General features: G+C 44.0%; 1 protein-coding gene across 2 annotated transcripts in view; it reads right to left on the bottom strand.

Annotated features, from left to right (window-relative positions):
- KCTD1 (potassium channel tetramerization domain containing 1) overlaps nucleotides 1-19,047 on the bottom strand; it is a 152,371-nt gene that overhangs the window by 18,005 nt on the left and 115,319 nt on the right. For both annotated transcript variants that reach the window (XM_075353331.1, XM_075353330.1), the window contains exon 2: nucleotides 11,133-11,311. In XM_075353331.1, coding sequence (XP_075209446.1) covers nucleotides 11,133-11,311 — 179 coding nt within the window. The remainder of the gene's footprint in view (nucleotides 1-11,132; nucleotides 11,312-19,047) is intronic.

The following is a 19,047-nucleotide window of genomic DNA, read 5'->3' as shown; positions in this document are numbered from 1 at the left end:
CGGTTTTTGCCATAGATAATGGTAAAAACCACGGGGACCAACTTGTGGAAAATCCGCGGCAAAAACGCGGGTACGGTTTTATCGAGGGTGCTGGATTCTTTCAGAGGGTCCGTCTTTTTAAGAAAATGGCACTTTCTAGTGCGCCCATAGCCTTAAAAAGGGAACCTGTCAGGTGCAATATGCATCCTGAACCACAAGCAGTTCTGGGTGCATATTGCTGATCCCTCCCTAACCGTCCCTGTATACACTAGCATAGATAAAGAGATCTTTAGAAAAAGTATTTCTAAAGAGCCTTTATGATATGCTAATGAGTGCAGGGACTAGTCTGGGCTAGGAAAAGCTGTGTAATCCCATTGGGATTTGACCCAGGATCCCAGTGTTGCAAAGCAACAGTGCCAACCACTGAGCCACCGCTCTGCACTCTGGTAATTATTCTCAGAAAATTGCTCCTATTAAGAGAGAATCTAAAAAGTGTGAGGAGCAAGATATGGAGGGAATATCTCAGATATATAGGGCAGGTGCAGAGGGAGCACGTATGAAGTGGAGCAAACTATATATGCTGGAGCTCATTTATCAGTTTCTTTATGAGGTCATGGCTATTCTCTCTGCTTTACCTCCAGAAATGCACAGTGGGCAATAAATCAAAGCATGGTTTACAGCAGGGGTGCAGAACCTGAGGCTCGGGGGCCACATGCAACCCGTGATGCCATTCTTTGCGGCCTCCAACCATATGGACAAAAAAATGCTAGTCTGAATGGTTAACTCTATGTGAGCAGCTACTAACCTATACTGAGCAGACATCTCATGCATCAGGAGAATGGGGTCTCCTCACCAGTTTTGCACTCCAGAAATCCAAAAAGGATTGTGTGATTAGGAGGCCTTCTGTACCAGCGACGCTCCCCACTGTAGTTTATGGGAGTTGTGACACATTAGAAAGGAAGAGCAAAGCACATTATCCTAAAGAGGAAGACGTGATGCATGCCCACAGCTCTCTACAATAGGTTTAGTCACACAATTGTCATGGGGATTTAGAAGAGATGTTACTTTTTTCAATATGCTTCCAATTGCTTTTACTGATAGATGGTCAAAATAATGTGGGGGGCAGAAACCTCCACCGTGTGCACTATAGGTGCTTTTCCATTAAAGTCAGACAAAACTTAGAGCATTTGATGTGGATTTCGGAGCAACATTGATTTCTAAATCCTCATCAAAAGAACTGTGTGAAAGACCCATGAGAGTGCAAATTGGTGAAGGTAAGAGTCCTTGAGGCTATGTGCACACTGGAAAATGGACTGCACCCTCTGGCAGAATACCGCACCCGTGTTTTTGCCGAGTGTTGGTCCCTACGGTTTTTTTTACCATTATCTAAGGCAAAAAACGCAGGTACATGCAGAAAAGTGACATGCTCATTAATTCCGCAGCGTAAATTCCGCAGGTATAAAAAGAAACCGCAGTGTGCGCATAGCATTTTTTTTTATACCCATAGGTTTTGCTGGGGAATGACTGCAGAAATGATAGACACATTTTCTGCAGCAAATCCGCAGCGTGCGCACATAGCCTAAAGGGGTATTCCCATCTCTGAGATCCTATACTAAGATGTAGTAGGTATAATAATAATGAGAAAATCCCTCCAATTAGAAATGTAGTATAGTTCTCCTGATAGAGCCATATATCTTTCCGCATGTTCAGTGCATTGCAGGACCTTAGGTATCCATGGTTACAACCACGCATATAGTCACAGTTGCTCGTGGTCATAACCATGGATACCAAAGGTCCAGCAATGCCTTGAACATGAGATAAGAGACATGGCTATATCAGGAGAACATATATAAAAATATATTATTTTACACCTACTACATATTGGGATAGGATCTTGGAGATGGGAATATCCCTTTAAGTAGAATCTGCACCTCTCGCACATTTCGGCTACGTACACACTGAGTATTTGATGAGGTTTTACCTCAGTAGTGGGTAGAAAATGCAGAAGTGGTGCGCATGTTTCTATTATACTTTTCCTCTAATTGTTCCTCTCCTAGTTTTGGCTACAAATACGGAGGTATAACAAAAAAAAACCCTCACCAAATACTGAACTTGTGCAGGTGACCCCTTTCAATATGCCACAAATGTTACAGAAAGTACTACCCATTTAATTTTTAGGGTATGTACCCACGATCAGCGTTTGCAGCGTTTTGGATGTAGCGTATTTTCACTGCGTCCAAAACACTGCGTTGTACAGAACAAGCATAGTGGATGGGATTACTAGAAATCCCATGCCAACTGTGCGTATACAGCCCACAGCGAAAACTGACCTGCGGTGTGGCTTACCGAGCTGCAAGAACATCAATTCTTTACTGCAGAGACACAAGTGTAGGGAGAACACAAGCGAGAGACCGCAGTGGAGGGCTTGTGGCCCCGCAAGTCAGGATCCGCAACGTCCAGGACACAGCAGGTCCTGATCATGGGCACATACCTTAAGTGTGGCTCCCAAATTGTTTCACTATGACAATGTGGCGCCCCTTGTTTATAGAAAGTTCTCATGCACACCTGAAACATTTACTTAGAGCAAAACAGTCAGCGAGTCGCAAAAATCTTCCTAATGAAAACTTAGTTCACACAGGGCATCTTTTGGTGTGTTTTTGAGGTCACAAAGATGCACCTATATGTATGCATTTCCTTCTCCCAGCAAAGTCTATGAGATTTTGATTTTGCTGTCCACACTGGTCAACTTTTGTTGTCTGCATTTTTCAAGATGCAGCATGTCAATTCTTTTTGCATTTTTTGAGAACTTCCAGTCAATAGATTTGACTTAAAAAACGTGGTAAAACACGGTAAAACGTGTCAAAAACGCATTGCGTTTTTGGTGCATTTTAAGATGCACTCACAAAAAAGATGCCATGTGTGAACATAGCCTGGTACCTACACATCAAGATACACTGCAGATCTAGAGGCCAGATACAACTGTGCAGCATATTATAGTGAAGGGAAAGTAGACAAGACTTTACCAAATCTCACCCACACGCTATAGAAGAGATCAGAGGTGGGCACCTATCCGGTTTTAGGATGCACTGTAGGACCATTTGGGGTTTGGATTTTCACCTCTGAGTTTAACTTTTTCCAGTGCATATATTGAAATCTGCAACAAAATCCCCATCATAAAAGTTTGTACATGAGAATGTGCCCCTCAGATATGTGTACACTATGAGTATTTGCGGCACAGGTTTACATGCAACAGTATTTGCGGCACAGGTTTATACGCGGAAAGGTCTGTCCGGATTACCATACCAGCTAAATTGATAAATCTCTTCTGCACATTGCATGGATATTTCCGTGCAGATGTTAAAATTCTCGGCATGTCAATTCTTTGTCCCGAATTCAAGTGCAATGAGAGGTGTACATTTTGTAGATGATCCCATCAAACTCTTGTCAAGGTCTTGTGGCACACTGAGCAGTGCAATTACAAATCAGCATGGGGTCCTTGTAATCTCAGTTAACGCATCAGTGTAGGCCATTAAAACCTAATATCTTTTCACCCATATAATTCATTAACACAGCAGAGCTTATGATGAAATATCCCTACACCTGGCACAGGTGATCGAGGGCCAACGCTGGGAAATTCATTTACCTACCACCACAAAGTGTTTGAATTGTTCAAGGAAATGAACAAGGAGATGAAAAGGATATACAAATCCCAAGCAGATGGTGCCCGCACGCAAAGTGGTGGTGAAATGAGCTGCACTAACCCACCTACTACCCAGCCTGCCCTCCTAGGACTTAGGTCTTTGTTATTTGGCTACATGTCTCATGGGGCATTTACACTGGCCAACCGCTTTTGTGTAACAGCCTGACTAGACAGGTAACCGCATCTCCAGATGCACAGAACGATCATTAAAGCGGGTGCATATTGCTAATCCCTGCATCTGATAGAATAGATAAAGAGATCTTTAGAAAAAGTATTTCTAAAGATCTTTTATTGTATGCTAATGAGCGAGGGGACTAGTCCCGTGGGCGTTGCTTCCCTTGCTAGTCATCCCCATTAGTATGACAGCACGCCCTCTGTGGGCGTGCTAACATACTAATGAATGAACGGCGTCAGAGGATGATCTCACTCACCTCTCCGCCACCATCACGGACTAACGCTGGATTTCAGCTCAGTGCGCATGATCCCGGACTTCGGTCATGCACACTACTTTGAAGCCAGGACGCGTACACCCGGCTTCATAGTGCACATGTCGGAACTCCGGTGTAGGATGCAATGGGAGCGGAGAGGTGAGGGAGATGATCCTGTGACGCTACGTATGGATTAACATGTTAGCATGCCCAGAGGAGTGTGCTATCATGCTAATGGACAGGAAAAAGCTGTGGATATAAGGAGCGCATTAGGGTCTTACCAGTGTAAAATATGGTGACTTTTTAATAAGAAAACCGCTCACCTAGAAAGGTTGTGAGACTCACGACCAGTATAGAGACATAACAGCTGCAGCCGATCCCACGTGCCAAAGGCAGAAGCAATACAAAAACCAGGATAATTGTGGTATACTCCGCGCTGCTGTACAAAGAATTACTCCAAATAATAAAAGCAATGGTGATGGTTTATTCTATGTGTTTCGAAGAGAGATTCCCTCTTTTTCCTCAGGAAAATCCACCAATAAATGGTGGATTTTCCTGAGGAAGAAGAGGGGATATCTCTTTGAAATGCGTAGAATAAACCATCACCATTGCTTTTATTATTTGCAGTGATTCTTTGTACAGCAGCGCAGAGTATACCATCATGCTAATGGGGCAGACTAGCAAGGGATGCAACGCCCAGGGGACTAGTCCCCTCGCACATTAGCATACAATAAAAGATCTTTAGAAATACTTTTTCTAAAGATCTCTATATCTATGCCAGTGTATACAGGGACGGTTAGGCAGGGATTAGCGATATACACCCAGAACTGCTCGTGGTTCTGGGTGTATATTGCACCTGACAGGTTCTCTTTAATAAAAAGCAATCTGTGCACACAGACAGAATATCACTGTTCTCAGCAGCATATTTCAGGTTTACACACAATGATGTGCTGATGAAAATGATAATTTTTAAGCATGGCTAAAAATCATTTCACCCAACGAACAAGTGTTTGGTGGCCTGCTCAGACAGGCTGATCCTTTAGATACAAGCAATTCTAAAAGCGCTCTCTTTATAGTTTAACGCAGCCTGCTCATCATGAAGACCCCTAAAATGTAATTTACAGGGCAGTAAACATCCCCTTATTTGTGCACTAAGAGCCAAGATCTCAGCTGCCATCAGCATGTTTATGCCTCACAGTTATTGTAAGACTGTCAAGCCGGCAGTGAAGTAAGGAGTTCTTCTAAGGATATGAATAAGTCCATGGAGCAGAGCAAGTCCCCCTGTCTCCGAGGGCTGATGCTCTTCGGGTCACTATCCTAGAGGAAGAAGTTTGGCAAGTAGAGGACAAATTTCTAACTCCCATCTGCAAAGATTCTGCCTCCCCTGAAGACGTCTGACACAGCCTCTCTGGGGGCCAGACATGGGACTTCAGTCTCCGGCCCGCCACAAGGCACTGCAGCGGAGCTGACATTTACTATGACAGTGTGTAACTGAAGGTGCAGGTCTCTAAATAGACGGTCAGACTCACTTACTACAAGCAGCAGTAAAGCCTTAACGGATATCTTTCTTGACATGTGGCTTACAATTAGCAAGGCATTATAGGCATCGTCACCGCACGTAGACAGCTGGGCTTCGGAGAGAAAGGAAACAGCTAATATTAGGGTCACCACCATCACTGCTCATAGCTATTAATTCCAGATATCGTATACCATAAGCATTCACCTTCACCGTACTTAGTCTGCAGATATTGTAAGGTCTTCCGTCATCTCGAGGATAATCCTCTAATGCGACGTATAATGTTTTTATGGGACTTGGATTACAATCTATGAGGACCACACGAGTCCAGCCGCCCGACAAAGGAGAGGTTTCGTAACCAGAAGTAAAATATGAGGCAATGTATGCAGAAGTCGCCTTAACCCTGATGTACTTGCAAATAACTGGGCCTCAGAAAAGGAGAATTTCAAGAAAGTAAACGGTAAATGTAGATGTAGCAGATAAGGAGTCCGAGCTGTAACGTGCATTTCCTTCAGTGTCAGCCCCCTGCAGATTAACTGTGCGACTTCACCACCATACTTCATCCATGTCAGCAGAGCGAGGCCCTGACTGCCCATCACTTCTCATGATGGAGGGCTCCGTGGGACAGACACACTATAAAGCATCATTTTTTATATTTGCATTGACTGTTTCTGTTGCTCCAAGACAGGAAAGGTTTTCATTTGTTATCTAAGCTGTAGGGCCTCTATGTCCACCCCTGGCACTTTAAGAAAGCAGAAAAAAAAAAAAAAAATCAATGAGCCATCAGCAGTCAGGATGTAGTCTGCAGAGTCGGTTTTACCAGATTTTATTTATTTTTTTTTTTTACATTAACTCCAGCTATAATATCCAGTATGACAATTTCAGAGAATGGGTCAGATGCCACACAAAAACTGTCCAAAGCTACTTACAGTACATGATACATATGATCCTTTACAGTCTTTACACATGGGACTGCTAATACAAAAGGTGCCAGTGCAGGGTAAGAGCTCATGACTACGGGCACGGAGCCTGTAGGGCAGTGCAGGAAAGCTGAACATCTTAGTACAGACCCATGTGGCATCTGGGCACTAACTAAGATATGTGCATAGATACATTTTCTAGAGAAGGGCACCTGTGTACATACAAAACCAAGCCGGAAAGGCACCTGTGTACCTACTAAGCCAAGTCAAAACGTGCACAGGAAAAAAAAAAAAAACAAAAAAAAAAACAAACATATCTCTGCATAAAGTCAGAGACATAGGAATGTAAAACACAGGTTCTATGTACAACCAGAATAGGACAGCGTGTAGCTTACGGGAGTAATGCTAATTATACACAAAATAGCCGTCCACCAAATGCTTGTTCACAGCAGAATATGCTCACCGACCTGCTCATACACAGATACTAAGTGTCATTTTAGTTAGGCTGCTTTCACACTACGTTTTTTTAACATGCGTCATGAACGTTTTTTTTAACGCAAAAACGGATCCAGTGCAAATGCGTTTTCATTTCAATGCATTTGCAATGGACTCGCTTCAACATGCGTTTGCGTGCGTTATAGTGAGGATCCAGCAACTTGCAGTTTTTTTAACTTTTTTCAAAAACGCTACTTGTAGCGTTTTTGAGCTGCGTCCAAATACTGTTTTTCCCTGGATCCTGACTATACTGCACGCAAACGCATGTGAACGCTGGCAAGCTGATAGACAGGATCCTGCTTGCTCTACTGAGCATGCCCAGAAACCAGCCTGACATGATCAGTCTCTCTCCCCCCTCTCTCTCTCCCCCGCCTGAGAGCGGCGGACGCTCGTAACCAAGGTAAATATGGGGTAACCAAGCAAAGCGCTTCGCTTAGTTACCCGATGTGTACCTTGGTTACGTGTGCAGGGAGCAGGCAGCCCGGCTCCTAGCAGCTGCAGACGCTCGTAACCAATGTAAATATCGGGTATCCAAGCAAAGCACTTCGCTTAGTTACCCGATGTTTACCTTGGTTACCAGCGTCCGCAGCTGTCAGATGCCGGCTCCCAGTCTATCACGTTCAGTTCCCCTCACTCTCGATCACATGACTTCAATGCCCGCCCATAATCTTCAAGTGACAGGATCTTGCAAAATAACACATGCGTTTGCATGCGTTTTTCTTTGTAAAAACAGGATCCACTTTTCCAGCAAAAAAACGTTCATGACACATGTTAAAAAACCGTAGTGTGAAAAAAGCCTTAGATGGAAATAATTTCATACATCTTTAAATGGAGTCCTGTCGGTGCACCCGTGGAGTGGTGAAGCAGCTCAGTGCTTCTTTCTACCTACTTGTTTGTTATTGATCTTCGCTTCTGTAAAGGCAGAGCTGTCAATCAAAGAAGATGATAACAGAGAGCAAGAGAGAGGGGTGTTTGATACTGCGCCAAAAGATCACTGGAACAGATGTTTAGATTAATGTATCTTTATTTCATCCAGGTCTACGCGTTTCAGGAGCCACTGCCCCCTTCCTCAGGACCGTCAGGAAAGACAAACATCAAATCGAGATGAAATTGAGATTTGAGGTTTGTCTTTCCTGACGGTCCTGAGGAAGGGGGCAGTGGCTCCTGAAACGCGTAGACCTGGATGAATTAAAGATACATTAATCTAAACACCTGTTCCAGTGATCTTTTGGCGCCGTATCAAACACCCCTCTCTCTTGCTCTCTGTTATCTGCAGTTTCGGGTGGCTGCAGCCTTTGATCAGATTCTACATGCGACTACAGTTTTTGTGACTTTCACATCGATATCTGGTGAGTAGTTTCACCCTCCTCCCACCCCTTATATACTGGGGTAAGACCCTATATGCGCTTTTTTTTCCACAGCTTTCTTGTCTGAATCAAGGAAGATGAGGGTGGAAATAGAAGTAGGTAGGAAGGTGAACTACTTGGCTACTCCAAGGGTACATGGAGAGACTGATTGGTTTGAAAAGTTAATAACGTGTTTTCCCGAAAATAAACACAGGGTCTTATATTATTTTTTGGTCCGATGGGCTATGGCTTATTTTCAAGGGAGGTCTTATTTATTTTTCCATGAACAACAATCCACATTTATTCTTGAACAAACCCTCCCCCCCAAAAAAAACAAAACCAAACAAACATTTATTCAAGTAACTATAACGCTATAAACCCTGTGTGTAACACGTGTATCAATCAATCTATCTATCCCTCTTACACACAAATACATCTATCCATCTCTCTTTTATATATATATACACACACACACACACACACACACACACACACCTCCTCTTCAGAGTTAGACTCCAGCAATGACCTTTGGTCACATGACGTGATGTCACACAGGTCCTCTTGCAGTGTTATCATCAAGATGTAAATACTGGGACCCCCTAGGAGAATGGTGGTCCTGTGAAACTTCCTAGTTTACTCTCCCACCCCCCCCCATGCCAGTCACGCATACCAGCCTGCCTCCTCTTCAGACTCCTGCAATTGAGACATATGGTCACATGAACCTCAGAATACAATTGCTGGGGTCCCCAAGAGAGTGGAGCCCTGAGAAATTGTGAAGTTTGACTCCCCCCTAATGCCAGCCCTTACTGTAACTAAGGCTTTATTTTTTGGAGAAGGGCTTATTTCAAGCATACTCCAAAAATCCTGTGAAGCCATGCTAGGGCTTATTTTCAAGGTAGGTCTTATTTTCAGGGAAAACATGGTATGTGCTGACAGACCCCCTTTGATAATGTGCACACAACATATTTTTCAGGTGGGTCCAGCCCTAAATCCACCTGGAAAAGGTTGGGGTTTTTTTGACGATTTTAACCGCTTCAGGCTTTGAAAACTGCAAAGTGGTTAAAAGAAGGAACCTGATCACTCTTCAAGTCATTTCCACTATGAAGCGGCTCCCTATTCTATATCTGAGTGAAAAAAAAACAAACAAACAAAATTGTCTTTCACTTGCAAAATGTGGTAGGTTTGGTGATAGTAATAGAGGTTGTGTACACACACACACACACACACACACACACACACACACCTTTTAAGTGACTGATGTAATGGATGTGATTCTTCTGCCACTTATACATAGGGATTATCACTACAGGTAAGGGTGGCTTTACACGCTGCAATCTCGCTAGCGTGCGTACCCGCCCCCATTGTTTGTGCGACACAGGCAAATCGTTACCCGTGGCGCACAAAATCATGCGGACCCGTCACACTACTTACCTGCCTAGCGACGTCGCTGTGACCGGTGAGCCGCCTCCTTTCTAAGGGGCGGTTCGTTCGGCGTCACAGCGACGTCACTAAGCGGGCGCCCAATCAAAGCCACCTTAAGGTAGGTCAAATAAATAGAGAATGAATGAATGAATGAATGAATGAATGAATGAATGAAATATAATATATATATATATATATATATTATATATATATATATATATCTCAAAGTTACCAAATTCAGGCTATTTGCAGGCTAATTTCAGGCTATTTGCAAAGGCAGATGACCTAGGGCAGAGATACAGGTATCATCAGTATCACAGGGGCTTAGCCTTTCATGTTGCATTACCATGACATATCAGGCCATGCTCTGTAACGATACGCCACAATAAATATATGGCAGCATGCCTCATAACAATGGCGATTATATTTACTGGTCTCCACCAAACAAAAGCCCCTGACTATTCACAGGGTTCCTCTAAGCTCCCGTCTACTATAAGTAACAAGTGGCTGCTCTAAAGGAGGATTTAATGCAGAAGTGCCGCTCCTGGAGCCTGCAAACAATAAATGTGGTTATAAATATCTCCCATTTACTTAAGTTGTGAAAATGGCCTTCAATGAAAGAGCATTTTGCATATAAAAAGCGTTCCTAATATTTCTAAACCCTCTTGAATATGTATGAATGCCTCTATAACCAGTGCTTAAGAAAAAAAGCAACCACAAGGATGAATGCGGATAAGCTTTCTGCAAAGAGCACAGAAAATATTACAATTTACCCATCAGCAGAATATATCTACATAGAGTATTTTTTTTTTTTTTTTAGAAATCTTCATAAGATCTATGAAAATAGCTTCAAGACAGAACAGAACGAAACCAAATTTAGATCCATGCCAGCGATTTACTGCTAAACAATATGATGCAAACCAATGCAGGTCCAGAACAATGGGCACTGGAGTTCCAGGAAAAGCTCGTTATTGGAAATTCTGGGAATGTATCTGGGAAGCTGGCATATTTGCCTCGGAGCAGTATACACACCCAGAATGTTGCCCAGGGTGGAGAGCGGTTGAAAAGATCCGAGAACACTTCATTGTGCAATATCACGTAGGTGCCAGAGCTTCTTGGTAACAGCGCTATAAAATAAGGACAAGCTAAATAAATATCATATTTCAGAATGTGCCAGGAGTCACCGGCTTCACGCCTAGACTGTGCCTACCACTCAGTACAGAGGTGGATTACTGGGAATGCTGAAAAGAAGAGAACACTGGTGCTTTTAGGGCAAATCCCATCTCAAAATATAGGAAGATCTCCCTGTGCGTTTAGTAGACTTACCTAGACTCCGGGTACTTTGTTAAAGTTGCCAAACTGCTTGTGTACATGTGTCCACCTACATCAATGTGAACTGGTGCATTGGACTTTGTGAGTTGTGCGGGAGTAGGGATGCCTTGGTTGTTCAGCGGTGAGGCTGGTGATCTGGTGATCAGAGGTCTTGACATGTTGGGTCGAGTGTCCTAGGGAAATAAAACAAAAGATGGGATGATCTTTTCTTCCACAATTATCAAGAAATAGTGAATAAGGAAAGGTGAAAACCATTAGTGTCATACTCCTTATTACAAAGATGACAAAGATGACGCATTAAAGAAAATATCAGGAAAGAAGCTAAAACCCAAATCAATTCTATCAAGTTCCCTGATAGCTTTCATGCTTCATTAGGACTTGTAGCACACAATGAATGTTGGGAGCCTTGTAGTGCTGGGGTCCTGGGTTCAAATCCCACTGAGTTTGTAGGTTCCCCCAATGTTTGCCTGGGTTACTCCAAAGACATACTGATAGGGACAGTATGGTGGAATTAATGGCGCTATATAAGCAAGTAAAGTAAAAAATAAAAAGGAATTAAAAAGGGAAAAATAGGTGTGTGCCATCAGTCTGCCCCATTTATATGTATGTAGTACAAACCAAGAACCGGCATAGGTAAGACTAGACCTCACTGCTCTGGCTTGCGCTAATTCACAGGTGTCTCTATATTTACAATATCAATAATATTTATTAGTTTTAATTTTGAAGAACACTTCTATCGACTCCACCCGAAACTGACTCCAACTCTGCAGGCCTGGGTACTAATCTGCGTGTAGGAACAGCTGTTCTTACCTTTATGAATGTGTGCAAAAGGAACCTGAATACCCACCTATTCTGACAAGCCTACAACCTGCAGTAACCCTCCGTCCACTGTACCACAGCATGACCTACTCAACCTTCACCTACTGTATCCTCACCCATCCCCTGTAGACTGAGCTCTCATGGGCAGGGTCATCTCTCCTCTTTTACCAGTCTGTGCCCTGTGTTGTTCAAGACCATTATACTTTGCCTCCACTATGCATACCCATTTTCATATGTAAAGCACCATCTAATAAATAGTGTAATAATAATGATATAATAATAATTAATAATATAGAGACTTTACTGGGTTTTTTTATGGCTTGACCCATTAATTTGTAAAAACTGCAGCACTTAAAAAGGATCCCATCAGGTTTTTCATGCTCGTGGACCAGGGACTCGCTTCCTCCCGCAGATATCAAACGCTCCTCCACTTCATCTGGTTGGGTCCTCACTGGCTTCCCTGCCCAAATTATCTAGAAGGACAGATCTCCCCAGATCTATGTAATATGACCAAGAAAAGCTTGTGGGATCCTGACCAGATGACCACTCTACCTATTCTCTCCTCCTCCTAAAGTAAGGTCTTCTTTGAAATGTCGCATGGTTTAGAGTAGAGACACGTAGCCCCCGAGGCTGCTTGTTGCGGCTCGCAGACCTCGTACCTTCTTGTTGCAGCCCATGACGATCGCAGTTCTATGCCCAGGGGCCGGAGCCAGCAGGACTTTACTACAATTGAATCATTTGCAGTGCCCTGTAGAAGAGCTGTCTGCACTATATCAATAGCTGCTGCCCGCCAATCAGATGCAAGGAAGTGACGTCGCTGTATGACGTCACCTCCTTGCATCTGATTGGCCGGCGGTAGCCATTGATATAATGCAGACAGCTCCTCTGCGCGGCACCGCAAATGATTCAATTGTAGTAAAGTCCTGGGCACAATACTACACGGATGGGCACAATACCACAAGGATGAGCACAATACTACTGGGCACAATATTACAAGGATGAGCACAATACTACTGGGCACAATACCACAAGGATGGGCACAATACCAAAAGGATGGGCACAATACTAAAAGGAAACAAAAAAGTGCAGGTTTGTTATAATAAACTACTAAAAAAAAAAAAATGTTAAAAAGAAAGTGATCCAAAAGGTGTATAGAAAAAAAAAAAAACATTCATTAAAAATGTCACTTTGTCCTGCAAAGAATGCAGCCCATCTCAATTTATTTTTTTTTTCTATATGTGACCCATACTCCTAGCTGAGTTTGAGAACCCTGGTTGAGAGTGAACCAAATGCCAATAAGGGAGTAGGATCCTGACCATGGGCAGCACGAATCACCCGAGAGCTTCCACATAACATACATCATAGGAGGCGGTAGGCACAGAATATTCTTTAGAAAAGGTTTTGATCATCCAAAGTAAAATGTAGGACAGAATCTGGACAACTATCACCAGTGATAAGAGCTCAGTAGTCAGTACAACTAAATCCTCTACCGTCAGCCTTGACACCAGAGAACATTATATGGCTGATCAGTAGAAGATAAATAACTGATGTGGTGGTGTCTGGTCATCAATTTACTCTACAGAAGCATTATAATACGAACACACGGCCAAATACATCAAGTAAGGTCAATAAAAACAAATATTAGGCCTTGTGCGCACTAGGCGTTTTTCCCGCTTTTTTAGCGGCGTTTTTGTGCTGAAAACGCAGTGACATTGCTTCCCCAGCAATGTCAATGGGTTTTCATAAGTGCTGTCCGCACACAGCGGTTTTTTTTAGCTGCGTTTTTGTGGTGACCACAAAAACGCAGCATGTCAATTATTTCAGCGTTTTTCACTGCGTTTTTCACCCATTGAATTCAATGAGATGTTAAAAACGCAATGAAAAACGCATATAGCCGCGTTTCTATGACTAAAAACGCAGCTATAAACGCAAGGGGTGGGTACTACAGTGACGTGTACAGGAAGAGGATTCCTTCTGTTGGTAAACACAGAAGCATGAATCCTCCCGGTACCGTCACCGCTGCTTCCACCTCCCGTCCTGTGCATGTCAGCTCCGTGCGGCGCCATGTCTGGGCGGGAGGTGGAGGCAGCGGCGAAAACCAAAGTGAACAGTAGAAAAAAAAAAATGTCATATATACTCACCTGTCTGCAGGGTCCCGGTGCCATGCCCGCTCCCAGCTCCTCCCGGTACCGCCGCTCTGGCTGTGTGCAGTCTCCCCGGGGCAGGACCTTGCTTGCAGGACCTGGCGGTGGATCACCTGATGCAGTCACCTGACGCATCAGCTGATCGCGGTGTCGCCGGCTTTTTCGTGCCCGGCCGGCTATCAGATGATCCTGCCGTCAGGGGACTTCATCAGCTGATTACCGGCAGCTCCTGCAGCGATCGGACGGGATCAGACTCCTGTCCAATCGATCGCTCCAGGAGCTGCCGGTAATCAGCACAGCACATAAGTGAGTATTATTTTTTTTTTTTTCTACTGATGCATCAGCTGATTGTATAACCGGCTTTTATACAATCAGCTGATGTGTGATGTGATTCAGGCACTTGATCCTGACACATCATCTGATCGCTTTGCCTTCCAGCAAACCGATCAGATGATATTGGATCCGGATTGGACGGCGCGGGACCCTGACCCAGGATTACTGCGGAGGAGGGGTTTATTTCAATAAAGATGGAGTCATTAATTGTGTTGTGTTTTATTTCTAATAAAATATTTTTCTGTGTGTTGTGTTTTTTTTTTATCATTACTAGAAATTCATGGTGGCCATGTCTAATATTGGCGTGACACCATGAATTTCGGGCTTAGGGCCAGCTGATAATATACAGCTAGCCCTAACTCCATTATTACCTAGCTAGCCACCCGGCTTCAGGGCAGCTGGAAGAGTTGGATACAGCGCCAGAAGATGGCGCTTCTATGAAAGCGCCATTTTCTGGGGTGGCTGCGGACTGCAATTCGCAGTGGGAGTGCCCAGAAAGCATGGGCACCCTGCACTGTGGATTCCAATCCCCAGCTGCCTAGTTGTACCCGGCTGGACTCAAAAATTAGGCGAAGCCCACGTCATTTTTTTTTAATTATTTCATGAAATAATTAAAAAAAAAAGGGCTTCTCTATATTTTTGGTTCCCAGCCGGGTACAAATAGGCAGCTGGGGGTTGGGGGCAGCCCGTACCTGCCTGCTGTACCCGGCTAGCATACAAAAATATGGCGAAGCCCATGTCATTTTTTTTTCTTTTTGGGCAAAAAACTGCATACAGTCCTGGATGGAGGATGCTGAGCCTTGTAGTTCTGCAGCTGCTGTCTGCTCTCCTGCATACACTAGTGAATGGAGGATGCTGAGCCTTGTAGTTCTGCAGCTGCTGTCTGCTCTCCTGCATACACTAGTGAATGGAGGATGCTGAGCCTTGTAGTTCTGCAGCTGCTGTCTGCTCTCCTGCATACACTAGTTCTGCAGCTGTCTGCTCTCCTGCATACAATGAACATTTTGAAGAAGGAAATGACATCAGACCTTTTTTTTTTCATCAACAATCTTTAATGGCATTGTGCACTGATTAAAAACGCAGTGAGCAAAAACGCAGCAAAAAATGCACCAAATCGCGGCAAAAACGCATGCGTTTTTGCCGCGTTTTTTTTAGCCGCGGGTGCGTTTTTTAGACAAAAACGCACATAAAAACGCAGCGTGAAAAAAATGCCTAGTGCGCACATACCCTTACAGGGGAGCAAATAAGCTCTTCCAGCAAAGCTTCTCGCCAATATCTCTGGGGGCGCCCCCGGTGAAGAAGTACATCTCCGGCCACTAGTAGACTAAAACTGTAGAAAAGCAGTTATGTGCTGCTTGTGTCTGAATCGTCCCCTGTGAATGTAGGTCTTGTATAGCTTTGATGATATGTACACAGTTTATCCAAAACAGCAACAGGGCACAAAACAACCTCTTGGAGATCCATGTATGAGCTACCGTAATTGCCCTCTTGAGAGATGGGGACAAGGGCATATCACTCTCAATTACATCTGATCCTGGAGTGCGAGCGGATAATGCAATGCTAGGGAAACAACAGGCGTTAATTGATGTAATGAGAGGGTCTTAGAAATACTCCCCACTCTGTGCAGACGGCTGATAAGAAATAAATCCAGCGCAAAAAAGGCAGAATCCACCCCTGCAGGAATCCATCATTTCAAGACTGGAGGGCCACAATTGCTGCACAGCTTGACTTGCAGTATTTCAGTCTTGGCACAAACTGTCAAGCGACAGCTCAATGGGGTCTGCTTACAAATTATACGGGCACACCGGCAGCCGCCCTGTAAAGTGTACCGCCGCCGTATCATAACTGGAGTCTGTCATACAGATTTACCAGGCAGAAACAATCTCAAGTAGCAAGTAAAGATCAAATACATTATTAGGTTTCTGAGCAAACCAGCAGGCCTCCGATTTACACACATTATGTGAAAACACGTGTGTGTCTTAGTTGGTCAAACAAAGGGGGTGTCCAGTGGGTAAATTTTTTTTTTTTTTTTACCACTGGCTCACAATGAGTTAAATGTAATTATTTTGGTAAAACCAATCCCCCTAGTCCTCTACCACTGAGGCAAGTCTCTGCTGCGGCCACTGATTACTTCCTGGTCACGTCTTGGGCAGAGACCGCTGAGGAGTACCGGGCAACGTCTTCGGAGTGAATGGGAATCGCTGAGGTGAGTACAGCGCCATTTAACTCATTAGTAAGATGAAAAAATAATCATTTGATGGCTGAACAACCTTTTTCTTAAGGCTTTACAAACATTGCTAGTCCCCCGCTCTCTATCATTCCTTTGTCTAAGTAACTCAAATTCTACATCTGAAATGTTTTTCCGTTGTTTTTTTTATACTATATGTCACGATAGACTTTAAAGTAATATCTGGTGGAAACATTATCTGGCCTGTAAAAAGCTACTAAAAACTATGCAAGGCACCAATCATGAATCCAGCGTAAGGCCACGTGCACATGTTGAGTATTCGTGGAGTTTTTACCTCAGTATTTGTAAAGTCCCTTTCACACATCAGTTTTTTGCCATCAGTCACAATCTGTTTTTCTCGACGGATCCGTTGCAGATTGTGGCTAAACTGATGCGACGGATCCGTTTTTCAACAGATCCAACTAGCTGGGGGCTAAATAATAAATTGGAGCATGCTCAGTTAAAAAACAAACGGAATGAGTCGCCGGATTCCGTCATTTGACGGATTACGACGGATCTACGCCCATAGGCTTCCATTCAACCAAACGACGGACAGCGACAGGTCCATCACTGTCCGCTTTTTCGACGTACACAAAAAACGTTACTTTGGCCGTTGTCTCCGACCGACGGACAAACATTTTGTCGGATCCGAAACATGAGGCCATCTGTCTCTAATATAAGTCGATGAGAAAAAAAAACAGATCCAGCGGCATCAGTCGCCGGATCCGTTTTTTTTTTTTCAAAATTCAACGGATTGTGATTGATGGCAAAAAACTGAAGGGTGAAAGGGGCCTAAGGCAGCGCTCACACCAGCGGTATTTTGCCACAGAACCGAATCCGCCACAAATGCGTGTCAGTTCCATTCATTTCCAATGGACTTGCGGCAAGATGTGGTCACATGCAGTTGTGTATGACGCACACAACCGCATCTTGCTGTGAGTCCATTGGAAATTAATGGAACTGAAACGCATTTGTGACAGATCCAGGTTTGCGGCAAAATACCGCTGATGTGAGCGCTGCCTAAACCAAAACCGGGAGTGGGTGAAAAAAATGCAAGTGGTGCAGGTGTTCCTGTTACACTTTTCCCCTAATTACTCCACTCCTGGTTTTGGCTTAGGAATACTGGAGGTAAAAAAAACTCACCAAATACTGAGTGTGTGCATGTGGCCTAAGTGAAAGTTCACACATTACATATTTGGATTTTCCAGGCAAACGTGTGCAGAAAGTGTTGAAGTTCTGGCTAAGCAGACGGCAGGAAACTGACATGTGCTGCAGATTTTACAATCTGGATTTCATTGGAAAGAGTGAAACTTGGGGCAAATCCGTGAAAAATAAATAATATACTGTACAGGCAACAAGCACAGATTTTACTGTAGACAAGTAAAGCAAAAATCTGCACCAAATGGACCTGCACCACAACACACGGACTTACCCTGAAGGGGAAACTTAGCATTTGGCAGAAAAAGTCAGATATACCGTAAATGGTTTTGGTTTTTTTTTTGTCTGAGGAGAATATAAAAAATAAAACCTGGTTTTGCACAAGTTGTTAATGTTCTGGGAATACCAAATATCTGAAGCTTTGGTATACAAAGATGTAGACTTATAGATTGCATTTATTTTGAGGAAAACATTTTCCATTAAATACCCTGTAATCTTACTATTTAGTGTATAATGGATGCCATTAGGATGAGATTGGCTTTAAAGAGAATTGGTCACCCTTTTGAGGTTTTTTTAGTTACTAATATGGGCATACAGCTGAAATTAGCCATACCTGTATGCCTCCTGGATGAGGGGTCATTTGGCAAAAATCCTCTTTTATATCTTCTATCTTCCGGGCTATGGGGCATCTGCTGCCCAGAAGATAAGCCTCCTCCGGTCTTCATTATACAGGACTCCTCCTCCCCTCCTCTCGTGTCCCTGTGAAATTAGGTGCGCGGCTGGAAATCTCGCGCCTACGCAGTCTGCCTGCTGTCCCTCCCTGCACTTTGCTGCCCTTCTGTGGGCACAGGCTTCAATTCTGATGTGCGCAGGCACCGGGGAGTCCCTGCTGCTTCACAGTGCAGGAGAGGAATGGCAGGCATAATGCGCAGGATTTCCGGCCGCGCACCTAATGTCACAGGGACTCTGAAGAGAAACGGAAGCGGAATTCTGTATAATGAAGACTGGAGGCAGCTTATCTTCTGGGCAGCACACGCCCCATAGCCCGGAAGATAGAAGATATAAGGCCGGTGTCACTTGCAAGAGTTTAGCGTGTATCTCACACAAGTCTCACGGTGCATCACCCGTCACGGACTCACACTCTCCACACAGGGGCCTCCCAGCTGCATAGAGATGCATGCAACCGACCCGTTCCTGTAAGGAGAGCGAGTCTGTGCTGGGTGATGCA

This window comes from Anomaloglossus baeobatrachus, chromosome 6 (genome assembly GCF_048569485.1).
Source record: "Anomaloglossus baeobatrachus isolate aAnoBae1 chromosome 6, aAnoBae1.hap1, whole genome shotgun sequence".
NCBI lineage: Eukaryota > Metazoa > Chordata > Amphibia > Anura > Aromobatidae > Anomaloglossus > Anomaloglossus baeobatrachus.
This window is presented reverse-complemented; position numbering and strand designations above follow the sequence as displayed.